Genomic DNA, 19,793 nt, shown 5'->3' on the forward strand with positions numbered 1-19,793 from the left:
AGGACTCTCGTAGGGTCCCCATATGCACGAGCAGAAGTGAAGGCAGGGGGATCGAAAACCCCCGCTTGGCACCTCCTCTCTGGACAGGGTGGCGCGCCACAACGACCCCTGGAATTGCGACTCGCCTCTGTCTATTCTGATTTTTTGTGAGCGCCGCTCCCCTCCTGGCTTGCGGGTCTTTTCGTTCGCGAACGCAGAGAGAGTTGTTTGTCGAGTTGTGCTTGTGGCGGTCGCCGCGGGATGTACGTATATTCGGCCCAGGGGGCCCGGTAAGCGGTATCGGTACGGCCCCGCGGGTGTGAAGCGGTACGCGGTACGCGGTCCGTCCGGGATCGCCGGTGGCGGTACTCTGGAGTACTGGCTTTACTTGCTCGTTCTCTTTCGCCCGCCGGGCGCGTCGTCCCGCAGAGCGCTTCGCTCGCTCCGCTCGCGTCTAGCTATATCCCTATCAGCCGGCGCGGATGCAACAGAGTGGTGGCAACTCGTCGTCGGGGGCCGGCGGCTCGTCTCGCAGTCGCAGCCGCAGCCGCGACCGGCGCAGCCGCAGCTTCGACAGCCATGGTGAGCGCGGCCAAAGCCGGGCGTCCCACATTGTCCAGCGCGACGACCGGCGCGACGACCGGCGCGACGACCGGCGCGACGACCGGCGCGACAACCGGCGGCATCGAGGCGGGGACAGGCGGCGCAGCCGCAGCCGTGACCGGCGCGATGACCGGCGGCGCAGCCGCAGCCGCAGCCGCTCCCGGCGCGACGATCGGCGGCAGCACAGCTACAGCCACAGCCGTGGCCGCAGAAGCAGCCGCAGCCGCAGCCGCGACCGGGGCGGACGCGACGTCCGCCGCCGCCCGTCCGAGGCCGCGAGCCCTCCGATCGAGGACGAAGCAGTCCTAAAGATCAAGTTGGTGCCGGGCGACAGTATGACCACAAAGGCCTTCCGCGGCGCGGAAGGCGCCAGTCTCGAGCCCGTCGGCGGCGACGTGCGCGTGACGCGCTGCCTCATCTCGCGGCGGAACAACGGCGCCGTCTGGAATATCATGTCCTTGTCCGCCTTCGTGTCCGAGAAGCTGAACCTCTCGCTCGGCTCGTCAGTGCTACTCCGCATTGACGGTGATGACGGGCTTGAGCTCATGAGCAATGACGTTGTGCGGATCTGGTTGCGCGACTTCCCCACGCTCGACGCCCTCGAGGCGTACGAGGTGAGATCGGGAGCCACCTCTGAGATCTTCACCGGCAACGGCCGCGTCGCCGTCTCGGCGGGGGCTGCTTCCGTGGCGAGGGCGCTGGCGGCGGCGGCGGCGCCGAAGGGCAGCAGCCCATTCAACCCACCGCCGCCGCCGGCGAAAGCCAAGGCAAGCGGGCTGCCCCTCCCGAGCAACGCGCAGTACGAGGACATGCGCACGCTGCGGCAGAAGGAGGTGCTGCTCGCCTCGATCAACAAGAAGTTGAGCGCGCTTGCGGAGGCTCGCGCTGGGGCGGACTACTTTGGCGTCTACTACGGCGGGGCGGATGAGCCGATGGGCGACGAGGAGGGGGGCGAGGAGGAGGAGACGCACAGAGGGGCGACAAGCGCGTCGGCGGCCGCGGCGGCCGCCGCGAGCGCAGCGAGCACGACGGCGAGCGCCGCCGCGACCAACTCAGAGATCAGGGATGCGGGCGAGTCGCCCGGCGCGCCCGGCGCCGAGGCGGCGCCCGGCGCCGAGGTGGCGGGCGAGGCTGCGGCCGCCACCGAGGCGACGGGCGGGGCGGCGGCAAGCGGAGCGGCGGGCGAGGCGGCGGGCGAGGCGGCGGGCGAGGCGGCGGGTGAGGAGATGAGCGGCACGTCGAGTGGCGCGGCGGCTGAGCGTGCAAATGAGGCGGCCACGGGGCAGGCGACAGGCGAGGTGGTACGGGACGCGGCGGGCGAGGGAGCGGCGGAGGAGGTGGGCGAGGCGGCAGGCGAGGCGGCGGACAAGGCAGCAGACCTGTCATGGGCCGATGTGTGCGCGCCGACCGAAGAGGAGGTGCATTTGTTCAAGATGAAGAATGAGCTGATGCTGGACATTGGGCGGCTGCGGCTCTCGCTGAGCGGACTGGACGTGCCGCGACTCAACGATGCCGTCTTAGAGGGCGAGGGCAGCATCCCGCACTTTGCAGAGGTCGCGGACGTGCTCGACAAGATCGAGTCGCAGAGCGGCGGCAAGGTAGCGGCGCTGGTGACGACTTTCGGCGACAAGCTCACGGAGGGTGCCGTGAAGCTGGTCGAGCTAGTAGTCGCTCCCGCCATGAAGGAGCTGTCGCGGCACGCGGTCCCCGCGCTGAGAGAGGTACCCGAGTCGCTGGTGCAGCTAGTGCTCTGGCACCGGTACCCTGGCGCTCGAGACTTCTTGGCCGCATCCACCAAGCAGCTCAAGGCCGCGCCGGGTTGGAGCGAGGAGAAGACTGCAGCTCACCGCGAGTACCTTGGGAAGCTCCAGCTCGAGCGAGAGTTCAACTCGGTGGTCGAGACGTGCCACTTTTCAGGCGATGGCCGCCGGATTGAGTGTGCGCGCGGCGCTGAGTGCAAGCGGGCCAAGCGGCAGGGCAAGCTCGGCGCCTTCAGCCTCGTCTGCCCAGGTAGCAAGCCCAGCGATTCCGATCACGTTTGGAGTGTGCGCAACTGGCGGCAGCCCAGCTCCAGGTCCAAGTCGGCCCAGACGTCGGGCGGGAAGGGCGGGAAGGGCGGCTGCACGTTCGAGTGCTTCCCCTACCTTGTCGACGGCTTCGATCCCGCCGCTGCTCCCCCCGCCACCGTGTCCACGGCCGGCAGCATGGACGCGTTTGCGTCTGTGGTGCCGGTCGCGACTGCGGCCCTCTCCATTTCGTCACAGCAGGAGGAGATGCAGGCCGAGCTCACTCGCTTGAAGCCGCTCGACTGTAAGTCGCTCGTCGCCGACTTCGTGCGCGAGTACGGATTTGACGGCCCAGAGGCGGGGACGGTGAGCAAGGCAAAGCTCAACGCGGCTGTCTCCGCCATCGACGACCTCGCGCGCTCTTCAGGCATTGCCAAGGCGGTGCTACCGAGTGGCGTCTGCGAGACCCACTCCAAGTCGCCTGCCTGCCCACCCGATTGCAAGGCTGTCATTCTCCGCGACTGGCGCTGCAAGCTGTCAGCTGCAATCAAGGCGCTAGCCAAGCCCGCCGCCCCCAAGAGGAAGAGGCGGTAGCAAGCCACTCGAGACTCGGCCGTGTATCAGACATGACCTCGTTCACTCTTATTATGTAAACACCCGAACTCTATAGTGTCACGTAACAACCAGTTTGTCTTGCTCCTATAGCCTATGGGGTCAACACTTGAGCACTTTGACTTGGACCTGTTCTCCGCCTTCCCAGAGGAGGCCGTCTTGTACGCGCTCTACAGGCAGACCGGAGCGCTGCCTGATGACCACGTGATGGTCGACATCCTTCGATCGACGATGCTCGGGGCAACTGGCTTTGATCTGCGGGGTCAGTCGTCTGAGAGCTGGGAAATCTTGCAACAGGCGCTCCTGCACCACGGAGGTGAGCGGATCACCAACCTGCTCGTTGGCCCAGGGTACCATGGCGCAGGCTCCGATTGGGCCTCCAACTTCCTCTCGCCGGAGCAATTCTTTCAGCGCTTCAACATCTATGGTCGTCGCAAGCAGGCTCTACGTGCTGATGTGAAGCCCAATCTCGGACAAGGGGCCGTTCTCCACGACCTTCTCCGCTGCGATGCCGTCCTCGAGGGCATCGACGCATTGGCAGTGAAGGGCCCGCTCTCCCGCGTTACGCTGCTCTCGCTCGCGACCGACGCTATGAGCTTGGCACCTGCGCTGCTAAACTCTGTGGCCACACTCCAATCAGTTGGTGGAAAGGATGGCCCGCTCACCCTTCAGCAGCTCAACGCACTACCACCAGATGCCAGCATCGAGCTCAACACCTCCATGATGGAGTTCCACCTCTGCTCACTCAGCAATGGCCAAGGTTCACGGCAGTTTGACATGCCCGTGGGTCAGTGGGCATGCTCGAGTGGCGGCGGGCTCGCAGTTGCAAAGGCACGCCACGAAACTGTGTATCCTGACCTCATGGCGTGCACCGAATGCATCAAGCGAGCGGCGGCGACCGGTGCCAAGATCGTGTGCCAACCGACGTGCCCGTGGGACACGTGCAACTTTGCGAGCGGTGTTGTCTGCGACAAGTGCAAGGCGGTGGGTGTGACGAGCACCAAGCCGCTCGCTCGCCCGTGCTCAAGCTGCGTGCGCTTGATTGAGCGCGGAGGGTTGCCGAAAAATTGCCGCGTTTGCTTCCGTCGCTGCGCCGTCTTCCTCGCCTCCGACTGCGAGTCGCGCGAGCTCGCACTGATGCAACAGCGCGATCTCGCTTGCTGCCCTGGCGTACTCACTCGCGGCGTGCCCGACATCGTGCACCTGCTAAAGTCCATCCGCTCGGCAATGTACTGGTGGTGGCTCTGCTTCCAGGGCCACCTGGTCTGCCTCCGACTGCTCATGGTCCTGCGTGCCTCTTCGGACGCAGCCCTGCACTCGGCGCTGATGGCAGCAGTGCACGCTGCAACGCTGCGCAACAAGGATCCAGATGTAGCCGAGATCGCCCAGATCTCGTCGAGATCTCGCCGAGATGTAGCCGAGATCTCGTCGAGATCTAGCCGAGATCTAGCAGAGATCTAGCCGAGATATCGCCGAGATCTAACTGAGGTCTAATTCAGCTCTAGTCGCTCCCCCCTCTCCGACCTGGCCTGTAATGTGAGATATAGGATCGAATGGACTTTTCGACCGTTGTCGAGCTCCTCTCCTTCGCCGTCCTCGAGGCCCTGCCCGTTGCAGCTGCGGTTGTCGTGACGCTCTTCCCGGAGCGATGGACGCGGCTGACACGTGACTGCCCCAGCTCCTCGATCACGGTCATTGCTGACTGCTGCGTGTACGAGAAGAACAACGTCGTCTTCGTCAGCGACGTGAAGAAGCGCGCCATCGTAGCGGTGCAGTTGCATTGCCCCGTCGTCACCTCACTCGTGGCCGGAGGTGGCGAGGCGGTTGCAGGGCAGCCGGGCTTTGGGAAGGGCGCGGGCTTCACCGCTCCGGCAGGGCTGGTCGTCGGCAATCTGTGGCTGGGCGGTGGCAAGGGCAGAGGCGCGCAGCAGTGGTGGAGCCCTTATGTTTTCGCCGCCGATACCGGCAGCGGGTCCATCGTGGCCATCGATGTCGGGCCGTGTTTGCAGCAGCAGATGCGGGTCGTGGATGGCGATGCCGATGTCGCGGGCTTCGAGAAGCAGGCTGTACGGCCCGGCGACGCCCCACCCGCATCTCGGCGCAATCGGCTCGCCTACTCGTCCACAATAAACCTCTCCTTTGCCGACGGCGCCACGATGACAAAGCCATTTGCAATGTGCTTCGGCGCCGACACCGGCACCAAGGACTTTGATAAGGTGAAGCTGTACGTCACGGACATCGCAAAGGAGACCCCGTCGGTGGTTTTTGTGGATGCCAAGAACACCAAGTTCAACAACCGTGAGGAGCGGCCTGCATTTACCGCCACGGTCAGTCGTGTGGTGGCGCTGCCAGCCGGCTCTGAGCCGCGCGCTATCGCGTGCCACCGTGCTACCAACCGGCTGTTTGTAGGGGATGCACGGAGCCCTCTCATCTCCGTGATCGACCCGAAGCCAAGGCCAGGTCAGATCCTGCAGTCGGTAAATGCCGCAGTCAGTCCGCTAGGAGCAGGCCCATCGGGAGCAGGCCCATGGGCCGAGCAGGGGGTGTGGGGCCTCGCGGTGCGTGCCGACGGCTTGCAGCTCGCGGCGACGCTCTGGCCGAACAGCATCATCACGATGGATCTTCATGTTGACCAGACGTCAGAGCTCGTCGTTGGGGCACCTCATTCGCTGCTCTCGGCCGACCAGGGCAGCCAAGGCACGCAGCACGATGATCTCGCACGGCTGGCGACGACCTCTCGCCCTCGCGGACTGGCGTTCCACGGCAACAGCCTCATTTTTGCAGATGCAGCGAACGGAGTTCGCCTCGTCACCAGCTCGGGACCCTTGCGTAGCCTGCTCCAGATGTTTGCACCACTCGCCGCGTCGATCGGATACCTGCCGCAGTGTGCTACACTGAGCTGGACGGAGGGTGAGGCGGCCCTCGAGTCTATCATGGTGCAGGTGCGCGACTGGGAGGCGGAGGCGATGCGGCGCACAGGCAAGACCAGTCCAGGCGCAATGCAGGGGCCGCAGGGGATGATCTCTGGCTCTGTGCGAAGAGCTCTCGGCTTGCTGCTCTCGAGCGTGCAAGAGGTGCGTGCGTGGCTCAAGAGTGACTACAACATCGACCTGCACGAGGAAGGCGTCACGTTTGACCGGCTGCTAACCTTGTGCTGTGAGAACTTCTTCTCGAAGGTCCGCTGTGGTCCGACAGGCAGCTCGGCGACGCCAATGGAGCTTGAGTACCGAGAGCGCCGCGCTGCGCTCATCGCCGCCCTCCTGCGCGAGAGGTTCAGCCACGGTGCAGTCCAGCTCTTCACGTCGGCCAGCAGCTACTACCCCGAGCCACCAGGGCTGGTGGCTCTCGCCCCTCCGTGCCCTCCCCCCTCATTGCGTCCAGCCCATCTCTCACCACTGCCCCGTGCCCGTTATAGCGAGTGCACATCGAGGAGATGATGAAGCTGATCCCTGACCCTGTCGAGGACCCGGCACGTGTCCGAGCGCGGGGCCTTGGGAGAGCCGAGTGGGGCGCCGAGCTGCGTGGGCTGAACGACAAACGCGCGATCCTCTCAGGGCAGAAGACGCGGCAGCAGGCAGTGCGCGCTCGCACGATGGACGTGCCAGGCACAGGGCCATCAGAGCAGATCAACCGCCCACCGCAGCCCATCGCGGCCGAGGAGCGCTCACTGCTCGACCTTCTCCAGGACACCTCTGTAATTATCCCCGGCCGGCAGAGTGCGCAGCAGCACGTGCAGCTCGAGCTGCGCAGCGGTGGGTTTGTCGCAGTCCTGTCAAAGGAGGAGGAGGGGCGCTCAGCTTGGGACACAGGTGATCTGATGCGCAAAACATTCATCGCGGAGAACGTGGACGATGTGTTCAAGACGGCCAGCGGCTCATGGCAGGAGGAGACCTTTGAGGTGCGGTGGCTCTTGAACGACAATGCCGAGGACCCGAGTGTGTACTCTCACGAGCGCGATGAGGATGGCAATGTGGCTGGGGAGAACGTGCCCTGCGACTCGATACTCTGTCCCGTCGAGCTCGAGAAGATGGACGAGAGTGCCGGGCACCCCATCTGGCGGCTGCCTGACGAGACGCTCGTCAGGCTGCGGCGACTACATGAGGACGCCCTCGAGCAGAGCGCCGAGGAGCGTCTCGCCCATGAGGCCAGGCAGCTGCAGCAGCTTGAGATGGAGCGTGAGGCACGGCGCGGGGCGGAGGCCACTCGAACTGTCGAGCCCAGCAACAGCAGCTCGGGCCGCCGCCGCACCGTGTCTCAATACCAGCTGGAGGAGCGTGCGCGAAAGCGCGGTCGTGGTTAGAACACTCACCAGTCAGTGCGCTCGTTTGAGTGCTAGTAGTGCATGAGCAAGCTTATGCGCGAAATATCGACACATGTTGTTGGCCGCACAATCCTACAGTCGTACGGACGTACTTTGTCATTGGAGTTTTTGGCCTCCTGTCTCAAAGCGAGGCACTCTTGCCGGCGGGCCGCCTCTGCCTGCGCCGCCAAATTGCGCTGCTCGGCCTGTGCGTGCGCCATCCTCGCATCGAGCTCGGCCTTCTCGCTCGTCCTCTGCTCGTGCCGCTGCTCCCGCCGGCGAGCCGCCTTCCTCGCTAAGGCCGCTTTGCGGTCAGCATTGTCGTCGAGCGTGCCATCCTACGGAGAGGAAAATGCCGGCTCACTGGAGTGTGAAGCCTCGCTGTGGCCCACGGCGGCGCTGCACCGTGCGAGCGTGCGGGACTTCAGAGCCCTCCGGAGGATCGTCAAGCGCCTTGCGCTTCGCCCTGAGCGGAGACGCGGGCGCGAGTCTCGGCGCCGCGCTGGGCAACCTGGTGGGGCGAGGCAAGGTGCACTCTTACCGTCTAGACTGACGGCAGGAGTTGCAGAGGAGGAGGAGGGCAGCCCAGGCCGGTGGCTGCAGAAGGAGGCCACAGGCGACAGTCCGACACCCTCGGTGCGAGCTCGCGGTGATGAGCTCGTTTTTTCTTTCTTTCTGCAGTGGTAGGTTTCAAAATAACCCTTCCCGACTGACGGTACGGCGAGCTGTTTTCTCGCTACAGGGTAGCGGTACGGGGCGCCGGAGAGCCTAGCGGTATCGGTACGGCGCGCTCGGTGTGAAGCGGTACGCGGTACGGCCAGATCCCAATACCGCGCCCCCTGGGCCTAGTATATGCGCCGCTTCCTCCACACGGCGCGCCGCTACTCGCAGCCTGCGCTCCCGTCCCTCGCACCGCGCTCTGCCTTGGTCGAGCCGTCGGATCTTGATGCGCTGGCCGCGCTCGTGCAGAGCGCCGAGCGCCTGCTGCTTCTCACCGGCGCCGGCCTGTCCACCACCTCCGGCATTCCCGACTACCGCTCGCCCAACGGTTCGTACTCCAAGGGCCACGTCCCCATTCAGCACAGGGAGTTTGTCTCTGATCAGAGCAAGCGGCGCCGCTACTGGGCGCGGTCCTACGTCGGATACGGCTACTTTTCGCGGGCTCGGCCAAACGCGGCTCACTTTGCCGTCTCCGCGCTGCAGGAGAGGGGGCTGCTGCGGGGAGGCATCATCACACAGAACGTCGACGGCCTGCACAGCGCGGCGGGCGCGAGCGGCGTGTTGGACCTGCACGGCCGCATCGACGAGGTGGAGTGCCTCAACTGCGGCGCTCTCACGCCGCGGGCCGCGCTGCAGGAGCGGCTCGCCGGGCTCAACGCCGGCTGGCTCGAGCGCGCGGGCGTGGCGGCGGTGGCGCAGGCGGCGATGCGCGCGGACGGCGACGCCGCCCTGAGCGACGAGGCGTGCGCCAGCTTTGTGGTTCCAGAGTGCGGCGCGTGCGGCGGAGGCCCTCTCAAGCCGACCGTCACCTTCTTCGGCGGCACGGTTCCTCCTGCGATCGTGGAGGCGAGCAAGGCCGCTGCCGCCGCTGCCGACGCCGTGCTCGTCGCCGGCAGCAGCGTCGCCACCTTCTCCGCCTTCCGGCTCGTCAAGAGGGTCGCCGAGGACAGGAAGCCGGTCGCGGTGCTCAACATCGGGCCGAGTCGTGCTGATCCGCTCGCCTCGCTCGCCGTCAGCGCCGACGTCGCGACGGTGCTGCCCGCGCTGGTCGGCGGGCTTTACGGCCAGCAGGCCGAGGCGGAGGTGTGGCGATCGGCGGCGGCGGCACGATCTAGGGCGGAGAAGAGCGCGAATAAATAAAAACGAACGCCTCCCCTAACAGTGAGACACATCTACTAGGACTACTACTAGCCACGTGCGGGGTTTCTTAAGCGTGGACAGGGCGTCACGGACTCGGTCAGGTGCGTCTTCGAAGCAGCTACGGGTTTTTCTTTCCCCGCGGCACGCCACAACGACGACTTGACACAGCGCGAGAGAGCACAGCCAGAGGCCAGAGCGCAGAGCCCTCGGAGTGGCGAGTGCTGAGAGCTAGCCCCTGGGAGAGGATTCAGAGTGCGACGGTGTATCATTCACTTTATGCCACCGTTGCATATCCGGATATGCAACGGTGGCATAAAGTGAATGATACACCGTCGCACAGAGCGATTACCCTTTACCGCGCGTCTAGCAGTCGATGCACACCATATACGGGTTAGCAGGCTAACTTGTGTAACTAGCACGCGCACACATAGCAAGGACATAGCACACTGCCGACATCCACATCGCGATACATGGGCGGCCTCGATGGCACGCTCGAGAGCGGGGCCGGGGGCGCGCACTGTGTGGAACGCGCTTGCGGATGCGCGCCCCAAAATGTCCGCCTCAAAAAGGCCTCGTTCTCGCCCCTTTCCTGTACGCGTGGGTCTCAGAGGACGAATGCGCACCGGACCTTCGAGGACATCAAAGTCGGCTGCGCCCTACGGCCATCCAGCCGGCTCTCGAGTGTCGCAGCGCGACGCGCTTCACCCCTCGACTCCGCGCTGCGAGTCGATTGGGAGACGACGCTCGGCCACCGCCAACTCCACCCTGACGCGTCGCACATGCGCCGAGTGTCCCCCCCGAGGGTGTCCTTGTATAGTATGCTTGGTTGCGAGTTAAAAAAAGCCCGTTCCGCACCCGCACCCAGCACCAGTACACATGCCGTTCTGGTGCCCCTCGGCTGGCCAGAGGACGACTCACAATGCAAAATCGGAAAGACGTCACGAGGGGCCGTATAAACGGTACCGCAGCGGCCCGGGACACTAACAGTGAATTGCTGCCACTCGCCCGGCCTCCTCCCCCTCGGGGTCGCCCGGAAAGTGGGCTTGCGCACCGGCGCCCCCCCCAGCACGCCGACCCGAGGTGTACCCTCCGGCCACCTGGGAGGGGAGCGTTCTCCCTTTTTGGCCCATTGGCTTCATCATGATGGATACGGAGGTGGCCAGCCCTTGGTTGTGCACCTGCGGCGCGAAGAGGAGGTGATCTCGGCGGACGACGGCCGTGCCAAGAGCGGGTGCAGCGCGGAAGAGGGTGCGCAGCGCGTCGCGGCCGCGCGCTTGGGAGCCGGGGGGATGGCCGGAGGGGGTGGGACGCCTGCATGTCCTCGAAGCTCCCACCCGCATACGCAAGCCGAGCCGCGAACGGCGGGGAGGGAGTTTTGGAGGGTCAGCCAAGGACGCGCATGGCGAGTGACAAATAGAGGCGACTTCGCTCTACACCGGTTTGCCATCGTGCGGGGCGCTCCGAGGCTTTGACCTTTGAGAAGATATGTATCAGTAGTAGGGACCTGCACGCCCTCGATGAGCAAGGCTCCGATCCACATGTATGACAGGCAGACAGACAGACAGACAGACAGACAGACAGAGACACAGTACGGGGAGTTTCCATCATGCACTAGAGGCTCTCGGTCGGTGCAGACCCCGCCGCGGGGTCAGCCCCCGGCGCCTGGCCTGCACCGGCAGACCCCGCGGGCTCCTCGGCCGCCGGCGCAGCCGGTGGTGCAGGCGCCTCCGCGGCCCGGCGAGCGGTGCGCTGGCCAAGAAGCCCCTTGAGGAGGCCGGCCAGCCGCTCGCTTTGGCCGCCGCGCGGCGCCGTGCCGCCGATCCCGAGCAGCGTGGACGCCGCTTCGCGCTTGGTGTGCCCCCGCTCGTAGATCACCTCGTCAAAGGTCGAGGAGGCCAGCAGGTAGCTGATCGCCACCGGCCGCGTCTGGCCGATCCGGTGCATCCGGTCCTCGCACTGGCGGTGCACGAACGGGTTCCACCACACGTCGAGGAAGAAGCCGTGGCAAGCCTCCGCAATGTTGAGCCCGACGCTGCCGGCACTCAGGCACAGCAGGAGGACGCGAATCTCGGGCCGCGACTTGAACGTCGCCAGCTGCTCCGAGCGCTCCGCCGGCGGGTCGTCGCCGTCGAAGCGGCAGCAGCGCACGCCGTCCTCGCTCAGCATCGCTTCCACGAGGTCGAGCCCGCCCTTGAAGTTGGAGTAGACGATAGACTTCTCCGCAGAAGGGACCGCGGCCAGCTGCCGCCGCAGCGCAATCAACTTGGTGCTGAGCCGCAAGCCGCCAAACGGCACGCCGTTGGCATCGGCGACCTCCGAGCAGATGAGCGTCCCCTCCGGGCCGCCGCCGTCCTCGCCGGTGCCGCCGCCGTCCTCGCCGGTGCCGCCGTCCTCGCCGGTGCCGCCGTCCTCGCCGGTGGCGCCGTCCTCGCCGTTGGCGCCGTCCTCGCCATCCGACTCGCCGCCTCCGGCGCTCACTTTCAGCATCCTCCGCTGCAGGCGGCACCGCGGGCAGGCCGGGTAGGCTGGCGACGCGAGGACCTCCGCCGCGCAGCAAGCGTGCACCCAGTGCGGCTCCGCTGCGCCGCACGCCGTGCGCGGGAGCTGCACCAGGTTCTGCGCGGGAAAATCGTTCGTGCACTTGCCGCACGAGCACGCGTCGGGCGGGCCGCGAGGCCGCCCAGACCCCACCGGCGCCCCACCGTCGACCGCAGCCACCCGCAGGGCAGGCTCAGCCGCCAGCCCGTCCTCCTCCTCCGCCTCCTCTTGCTCCTCCTCCGCCTCCGCCTCCTCACCCTCGTCGCTATCATCGCTGTCCTCGCCGTCGCCGTCGCGCACAATGAAGCCATCGAGGTCGTCATCGTCGTCATCGTCCTCCTCCTCCTCGTCGTCCAGCGCGTCGCCGTCCCCGGCCTCGTCCGCCTCGTCCTCCGCGCCGGCGCCCATCCCCCCGAAGCTCGGGTTGCAGCACACGCACACCGCCTTGGCCGCCTTGAGGTCGGACGGGCGAGCGGCACGGCTCGGCGCGAAGAGCTTGGTCACCTACTCGGCAAGAGGCGGAGGGAGCTTTGAGGGGACGGCGACAGGGTGGGCGGAAGCAGAGAGGGCGGCCGGCAGAGCGGGCGGCCGGCAGGTGGAGGCGGCGCGGGCCGCGGCGCAGTCACCTCCCTCCCCTTGCCGCCGAGCGCGGGGTGGATCAGCACCATGCGTGCCTCCTGCGCGAGGCCCATGCAGCGCTTCTGGAGCCGCATCAGGTCGCGCCGCTTCCTCGCCGCCGCCGCCTTCCCGCTCGCCTTGCGCTTCATCACCGTGACGAGGTTTCGGAGCGACTTGATCAGCACCTCCTCCACCGGCGAGTAGAGCTGCCGCTCCGGCCCCGAGGGGAGCACCGCCTCCTCGCTCACGCTCTTCGGCGGGAGCGCCGTCGCCAGCACGCTCTTGTCGCGCATGAGCAGGTGCAGGGCCAGCCACGCTCGGTGCTCCTCCTTCATCGTCCCGCTGCCCTCGAGCGCGTCCCGCGCCTCCCGCCAAAAGGCGGGGGCGGAGGCGGCCGCCCCCGGCTCGATGAAGGAGGAGAGGGTGGCGAGATCCCCTTCCCGGTTGTTGTACGGAGTCCCCGTCGCGAGCACGACGCGGCGCGCGTGCTGCCCCATGAGCGCCGCGGCCATCGCCCAGAAGGAGAAGGGGTTGCGCAGCTCGTGCGCCTCGTCGAGCACAAACGTGAGCCAACAGCGCTGCGAAGGCGCGAAGGCAGCGCCCTCCTGCGCAAGCCGCCGCGCCAGCTTGACCGGATCGCACGTGCCGTACCGCGACCGCCCCTTGGCCTTGCGCCCCTTGTCCGCCTCGTACGCGGCCTGCAGAGCTCGCGCGCAAGCCGCAGTCGCCGACGGCATCAGCGGCGAGGGCACCGGCGGCAGCTCGGCCGCCCCGCCCGCTGTGCCCGCCGCCGCCGCCGCCGTGGATGCGCGCTGCCGCCACCCGCCCGCCCCCGCCGCCCTCGGGCCGAGCGGCACTGCGTCGGCGGCCGTGCCGGCGGGCGGGTCCGCCTTGAGGTGGCTGAAGACGGCGCGCTGGTCCGCCTGCAGCTTCCACTTGTGCAGCAGGACCAGGCGCGGGTAGGGGGAGCGGCCGCGCAGCGCTGGCGCGCGCAGCGCACGCGGCGAGAAGTCGCCGGTGTAGACGAGCACCTCGCCCTCGCCGAAGCCCGACTGCTGCAGGCTGTCGCGCCACTGGGACAGCACCGCCTCGGTCGGCGCCACGACCACCGTCGACAGCGCGGCCAGGTCCTCCCCCCGCCGCGCAGCGAGGAACTCGCGGACGACGATCGCGCCGATGGCGGAGAAAGTCTTGCCGAGGCCCATGTCGTCGCCGAGCACCACCCCGCGTCCCACCGCTGCACGCGGCGGAGGCGGGCCCCCCTCCCCCAGCTCCTCCTCCTCCTCCACCTCCTCCTCCGGCGGGTAGTGCGTGGGCCACCCCGGCGGCACCCCCGCGCAGAAGCGGACGGCTTCGATCTGGTGCGCGTGGGCGGTCCACCGGCAGCCGAGAGCCCACAGGAGCCGTTGCAGCGGCACGTCCTCCGGCTTGAGCTTCTGCAGCGCCTCGCGCCGCCCCTCTGGGATGGGGTCTGCGGGGCGGGCGGGGCGGGCGGGTGAGCAGGGGGTGGGGCGGCGGGGCAGGGACGGGAGGGGGCGCAGCTGGGAGCACCGTCAGCCGACATAGGCGGCACGACTAGCCGGCTGCCGCGGCGGGCCGCTGGCGCGCGGCCGGCTCCTGCGGGGACGAAGCGTCCCCAGCCGCCCGGCGGCGGCGCGTCGAGGCTGCGCCTCCTCTCCGCCTCCTCGAGCGCCTGCGCGCGCTGCCGTCCGGTGTAGAGGTGCGGGAAGACGCCGCAGTGGTCGTCCTCGTCGTCCGACACGTCGCACAGGCGGACGACGCGACGCTCGGTGATCTCGCCCGGCAGCCGGTCCGTGTCGACGAAGGCGGGCGCGTCGGATCCGCGGCTCGGCGCAGCCACGCCGGTGCGCGCGGCGCTCAGCGCTGCAAGGGAGGAGCCCTCGCCTGCATGCGCGGCGGCGGGCGCGCGGGGCGTGCGGGGCGGCGGAGGCGGCGGAGAGGAGCCCTCGTCTGCGTCGTCGGAGGAGGCGCCCGCCCGACCCGCCGATCGCGGCGGCAGCCTCCAGATGTCTTCATCGCTCTCGCTCTCGTCGGTGGCGTCGCGCGAGCCTGCGTCGCGCGAGCCGTCCAGGAGTAGCTCGGCCGCTCGATCCACGTTCCCCGCGCTCACGCGTAGGGCGTGCGCCGCTTCCTCGCCGCTCACCGGCAGAAGCGCACGCAGTCGTTTGACGTTGATCGACGCCTCGGAAGGCAGAGGCCGCTTGCTGCCCCTGTCGTCGAAGTCGCCAGCCGTGAGCGCGGCAGTGGCCATTCCCGCCGCGGCGGCGGCGGTGGCGTCGGCGGCCGCGGCGGAGGCGGAGGCGGAGGCAGAGGGGGAGGGCGCCGGCCACGCCGGGGAGTCATCGGAGAGGGACTCCAGGCACTGCGGCCTGACTCCGAGGAACGTGCCGTCTGGCATTCGCACCCTCCAACGACCGCCGTCCGCGTCATGTCGCAATCTGACCAGGGTCCCGGTGCTGCCGTTGAACTCCTCACGCGCGATGAGGTTCTTGATTCGGACCTTCTGCTTCGGAGTGAGCATCGGAGTGGACGCACGGTCAGTATCTTGTGCAACAGCACCTATCACGAGCGCCCACGGCGGCGAGCGCGACAACCACAAGAACAACTCGCGCGCCGCAACAACCCAGAAGAACATTTGAAAAAAAAACCTCCGCACAGGTAGGTGGTGCACTGGCGCGTGCTAGAAGAAGAAACTTGGGAGCCCTAAGCAAACAGCGCCGATAGCTGTCCTCCGCTCCGCCTCGCTCGCTCACGCAATGGTGCTCATCATCGACGGCGAGATCGTCGCGGACAACGACCCGCGGGCGGTGGCCGCCCGTCAGCGGCGCGGCGGCGGGGCTGGCGCTGGCGCAGGTGCAGGCGCTGGCGCTGGTGCGCGAGGCTTCGGCGGCGGTGCTGGCGGTCCGGGAGGCTTTGGTGGCGGTGCTGGTGGGCCAAGGCAGGCACCAGCTGGTGGCGCAAATGGGGCGGAAGGCGCGGGCCCGCTCGACCAGCTCGCGGCGGCCGTTGGCGTGCAGGGCCAGAGCATCACCGTCCCTGCCGTCTGGCGCGTGCCATCGCGAGAGGTGCCGCTCATTTGGCTGATGCTCCTCGGCGTCTTCACGCTCTTCCTCGGCTGGCAAGTGGTCGCGGTGGCGGCGCTGCTGCACGTCGTTAGCGGTATCAGCGAGGCGAATGTCGCGGCGGGTGGCGGGGGCAGGGCGGGCGCCGGCGGTGGCGGAGGTGGAGGAGGCGGTGGAGGAGGCGGGGTGAGTGGCGTGGCTGGCATCCATCGGTGAGGGATGTGTATCTGCGGACGCCTGGTCGATGCGCGAAGCAGAGCGCAGGAGTCCAGGGGCCAGCTCGCGGCTACCGGGTCCCCTTGTGCAAAAGTGGAAGTGCCCTCTCGTCTACGGCTTTATAGAGGGAAGTGCACAGGAAGTGCACCGAGAACACATCGGCGGGGGAGGCGGAAAGGTGTTGAGGATAAGAGTCGGTCGTTTATAGCTTCGTCACATCACAAGACACCCAAGCTGACACGCGGCCTCTGCACCCCACCCGGCTTCTCCGATCCACACAGCGAGTCGACTCTCGCGCGCCTTCTCGCGGCTCTCGGCTCTCGATTATAGACGATAGACTCTTGTGAGTCGCGTACCGGCATCATCGCATGCGCGTGCTCGCCCACACCGACAGCTCGCGGCACAGCCGGCGGGCCCTCCCCGCCGCACTCCGGCACAGAGCCTCAGCGGCCATTCACCGTGCAGATTGGGCAATGCCAGTCGTCTGCACACTCCTCCGCTCGGGACTGGGCCAGCTCCCGCAGCGGCGCCAGCGTGCGCTTCCCGAGCTCGTAGGTCGAGATCATGATTGCGTTGGCGGGCGCCACGCGTGCGACACGCGGCACCACGCCGGCGAAGAGCGCCGCCGCGCCCTCGCTGCGCACCACGCTGAGCACGCCCTCCGCCGCCGCGCCACTCCCCGCCGCGAGCTGCTGCCGCGTCTTGACCACGTCGAGCGGCGTCGTCGCGAGCGCGGCGACGCTGCCCGCGGCGGCGCCGGCGAGGAAGGCCGCGCTCGTCGTCACCTCGCCCTGCGGGTGCGTCGCCTGCGGGACGGGTGACGGACAAGTCGTGGGCATGTCGTGGACATGTCGCCACCTCGCCGTGCGGGGGCGTCGCCTTTGCGCGCCGGCGCAACGCCTCGTACAGCGCCCAGTAGATGCACGAGAAGGGCACGTCCCGCCACAGCGACGCGCCGAGCCCGGTCCACAGCGAACCCACGCCGCCAGAGCGCACCACCCTCGCCGCCATCGCGCCGAGGCCGTCTGAGGAGCCCGTCGCCTGCATGCGCGTGCGCAGGAGCTCCAGCGGCGAGAAGAGAGACGTCACGAGCGCACGCGCCGAGCCTCCCGCCCCGAGCGGCGCCCAGGCCCCGCCGGCGATGGGCGTGAGTCGGTCGCGCCCCTCCTCGTACACCGTCAGGTAGATGACGGTCGAAGGCACGTTCATGAGCAGGGTCGGCCGAAGGCCGTTCCAGAGCGAGAGGGTGCCCTCCTCGCGAATCATCCGCGAGAAGACCTGCCGCATGGAGAGCGTGGGTGCCGCCTGCTGCCGCACCTTGATCACCTCGAGCGGAGACATGGAGACGCTGGTCAGGACCGCGCCGGTGCTGGCGCTGGCCGCCTGCTCCGCCCGCGTCGGCTGGATCGAGATGTGGCGGGTGAGCGTGACACGCGACATGCGGCGGCCTCAACGTGCGTGGATCGGGAGCTGCCGGACGAATAGGGACCTACCGGAGACGGGACTGGAGGGGCCTGCAGCCGTCCACAGTGCGCGCTCGCGTGATTTCTTTCTTTGTGCGAGTGTGCTGCGAGTATTGTAAGAATTCTTTCTCGAAAAAAATCCTTGACTTCCCCCCCCCCACACACACACACATACGGAGAGAAAGAACTTCCCGCTGCGAGACACACAGGGCGCGGGAGGCGCGCACTGTCAAAGAATTTCACAAGAACTCCCTCGCATGAACGACGGTCGACGCGCCACGCACGCGCGAGTCCCGTGCCCATGTCGTGCGAGAAACAGAAAGAAATAAAATATTCTTAGCTTCAAGCCCCCCTCCGAGACTAGAGACAGTCACCACCCGTACACAGGAGAGATGGGAGTGCCCCCCGCCCCCACTTGCCCTGACTACACAGGATAGCGTGCCCCGATAACGGCGACACATAGTGGGGGACACTGCGCAAGGAGGGGGTGCGAAGGCTCATTGGGGTACTAGGTGGGACCATGAGGGGGGGTGGGCGGGGTCCTGTGGGGGTGAAATGTTGCGCGGCGAATTCGAACCTACCCCCTCGCCGCGCCGATCCTCACGCGGAGGGTAAAACCCTGTGGGACAAAACCCCCCCGCGGTCGGCAGTCTTCAGAGTGGACCCCCCCCTCCCCAGCCTCCCCTGTGCATCTCGCACCCCCCCCCGCTCCCCATCGGTGACTCGCGAAGGACACGGACACTCGGGGTGAGGGGGGGTCCCCCCGGAGGGGGCTCTGGGGCATTGTTGGGTTGATCGCTCGTGCCGATCTCGGGTCGATCTCGGGTCGATCTCGGGTCGATCTCGAGTCGATCTCGGGTCGATCTCGGGTCGATCTCGGGTCGATCTCGGGTCGATCTCGGGTCTCGGGTCGGTCTTGGGTCGGTCTCGGAGTGGTCTAGAAAAGAAAAAAATGTGGGGCGAGATGAGGCGAGATGAGGCGAGGTGAGGCGAGGTGAGGGGCGATGAGGCGAGATGAGGCGAGGTGAGGGGCGATGAGGCGAGATGAGGCGAGATGAGGCGAGGTGAGGCGAGATGAGGCGAGATGAGGCGAGATGAGGCGAGGTGAGGCGAGATGAGGCGAGATGAGGCGAGTGGCGAGATGAGGCGAGATGAGGCGAGATGAGGCGAGATGAGGCGAGATGAGGCGAGGTGAGGCGAGATGAGGCGAGATGAGGCGAGGTGTACCTCGGCGAGATGAGGCGAGGTGAGGCGAGATGAGGCGAGGGCGTGAGGCGAGATGAGGCGAGGTGTGAGGCGAGATGAGGCGAGGTGAGGCGAGATGAAGCGAGGTGAGGCGAGATGAGGCGAGATGAGGCGAGACTAGGAGGCGAGATGAAGCGGGATGTTGTGTGGCTGCTTGTGCTGCCAAGCAGGCAGCACAAGCAGCCATACAAGTGAGCTTTGGGGTTGTGTGGCTGCTTGTGCTGCCTGCTCATGAGCAGGCAGCACAAGCAGCAACACAAGTCAGCTTTGGGAGCTCTCGGCGACGCCCAATGCGTGCGCCGGTAGGGGGGAGTGTGTGCGCGCGTGTGTGAGATGAGGATTGTGGCAGGCTGGCTGCTGCTGATGTGGGCAAGTGTGCTCTGTGTGCGGCGCTGCGCTGGCGTGCGACGCGCGCGTGCTGTGTACGTGTGCGTGCTGCGGTCGCGCGCGCGTCTGTGTGTGCTGCGCGCGCGCCGCCGGTGTGTGCTGTGCGCTGTGCTCTGTTTTGCGCCCTGTTTGTGCAGCTGGGAGGCGCCGGCTTGGCTGGCAGGGCTGCGCGGTGGGCTGCGGCGTGCTGCGGGTGGTCGCGCGCCTGCCTGATGGTGTACGGCGGCCGCGCAGCCCGCCCGACCGGGTCGTCGGCGGCCCAGGGCGCGAGCATGCGGTCGGCGCTGCATGTGAGGCTGCTGCGCGGCTGGCGCGTATGTTTCCGTGCGGCGAGGGACGCGCGTATGTGTTCACGCTGCGGGCGCGGGCGGGCGCGGGGGGCGGCGCGGTCTCACCGCGGTCCGCGTTGCCGCGAAGGAAAAAGAATCTGCGAGAAACGAGAAACAGAAAGAATGCACACTACTTGAGCATTGTATGGAGAGGGAAAAGACGAGGATATGATAGAGGCGCGATGGCGGGGGGAAGAACGACTTGCGGGGCATGGAAGGAGTCGAACGAGCCGGTGAGGGAGGGGTCGGTCGTGAGCTACGGGCGTAAACCGTAATAAGCTGGATCGTTCGACCATCTTGAGCTACAGTCTACAGACCTCCAAAAGCACAAAAACGCATGCCTCTGTTTTCTCATTCTTTGCCGTAAATGTTTCAACTATCAACTAATATCGGTTGGGACGGACGGGTCGGTCGGCGTGCACGCTGCAGTCGGCACCGAGGCGACAAAACGGCGGACCAACGGGGGAAGAAAACGAATCCTTTACGCTTTAGTTGATAGATGATAGTTGTCGTCGTGTAGTGTCTAAGACGTAAGAGTGAAAAAAAGAAGCGTA

General features: G+C 67.0%; 5 protein-coding genes across 5 annotated transcripts; 2 read left to right on the forward strand and 3 right to left on the reverse strand.

Moving 5' to 3' along the window:
• Positions 1–433: 433 nt before the first annotated feature.
• On the reverse strand, positions 434–1,326 carry EMIHUDRAFT_447671 (hypothetical protein). The gene is made up of 2 exons (XM_005775169.1): positions 534–1,326; positions 434–445 (listed from the first exon to the last, which is right to left on the reverse strand). Exon 1 carries the CDS (start codon positions 1,127–1,129, stop codon positions 770–772), a length of 360 nt encoding a protein of 119 aa, XP_005775226.1. The 5' UTR covers positions 1,130–1,326; the 3' UTR covers positions 434–445; positions 534–769.
• Positions 1,327–1,778: 452 nt separating this feature from the next.
• Positions 1,779–7,542, forward strand: EMIHUDRAFT_349523 (hypothetical protein; the record flags this gene model as incomplete). Its single annotated transcript, XM_005775170.1, has 2 exons — positions 1,779–2,208; positions 7,221–7,542. A coding segment is annotated over one exon (271 nt), but the record flags the coding sequence as incomplete, so codon positions are not given.
• Positions 7,543–8,406: 864 nt separating this feature from the next.
• EMIHUDRAFT_44556 (hypothetical protein) lies at positions 8,407–9,258 on the forward strand (the record flags this gene model as incomplete). The annotated part of the gene is made up of 1 exon (XM_005775171.1): positions 8,407–9,258. A coding segment is annotated over one exon (852 nt), but the record flags the coding sequence as incomplete, so codon positions are not given.
• A 1,579-nt stretch (positions 9,259–10,837) lies between these two features.
• EMIHUDRAFT_349525 (hypothetical protein) lies at positions 10,838–12,163 on the reverse strand. The gene is made up of 3 exons (XM_005775172.1): positions 12,147–12,163; positions 11,748–11,800; positions 10,838–11,726 (listed from the first exon to the last, which is right to left on the reverse strand). Exon 3 carries the CDS (start codon positions 11,524–11,526, stop codon positions 10,972–10,974), a length of 555 nt encoding a protein of 184 aa, XP_005775229.1. The 5' UTR covers positions 11,527–11,726; positions 11,748–11,800; positions 12,147–12,163; the 3' UTR covers positions 10,838–10,971.
• Positions 12,164–16,258: 4,095 nt separating this feature from the next.
• EMIHUDRAFT_95427 (putative mitochondrial carrier protein) lies at positions 16,259–17,255 on the reverse strand (the record flags this gene model as incomplete). The annotated part of the gene is made up of 2 exons (XM_005775173.1): positions 16,259–16,621; positions 16,674–17,255. The coding sequence occupies 2 exons, from the start codon at positions 17,253–17,255 to the stop codon at positions 16,259–16,261; spliced, it is 945 nt and encodes a 314-aa protein (XP_005775230.1).
• Between the last annotated feature and the right edge of the window lie 2,538 nt (positions 17,256–19,793).

Source organism: Emiliania huxleyi (genome assembly GCF_000372725.1).
Source record: "Emiliania huxleyi CCMP1516 unplaced genomic scaffold EMIHUscaffold_3, whole genome shotgun sequence".
NCBI lineage: Eukaryota > Haptophyta > Isochrysidales > Noelaerhabdaceae > Emiliania > Emiliania huxleyi.

Bases quoted from the DNA above. Each gene is read 5' to 3' on its own strand.
- EMIHUDRAFT_447671 (XM_005775169.1), bottom strand. From the start codon at position 1,129: ATGAGCTCAAGCCCGTCATCACCGTCAATGCGGAGTAGCACTGACGAG.
- EMIHUDRAFT_349525 (XM_005775172.1), bottom strand. From the start codon at position 11,526: ATGCTGAGCGAGGACGGCGTGCGCTGCTGCCGCTTCGACGGCGACGAC.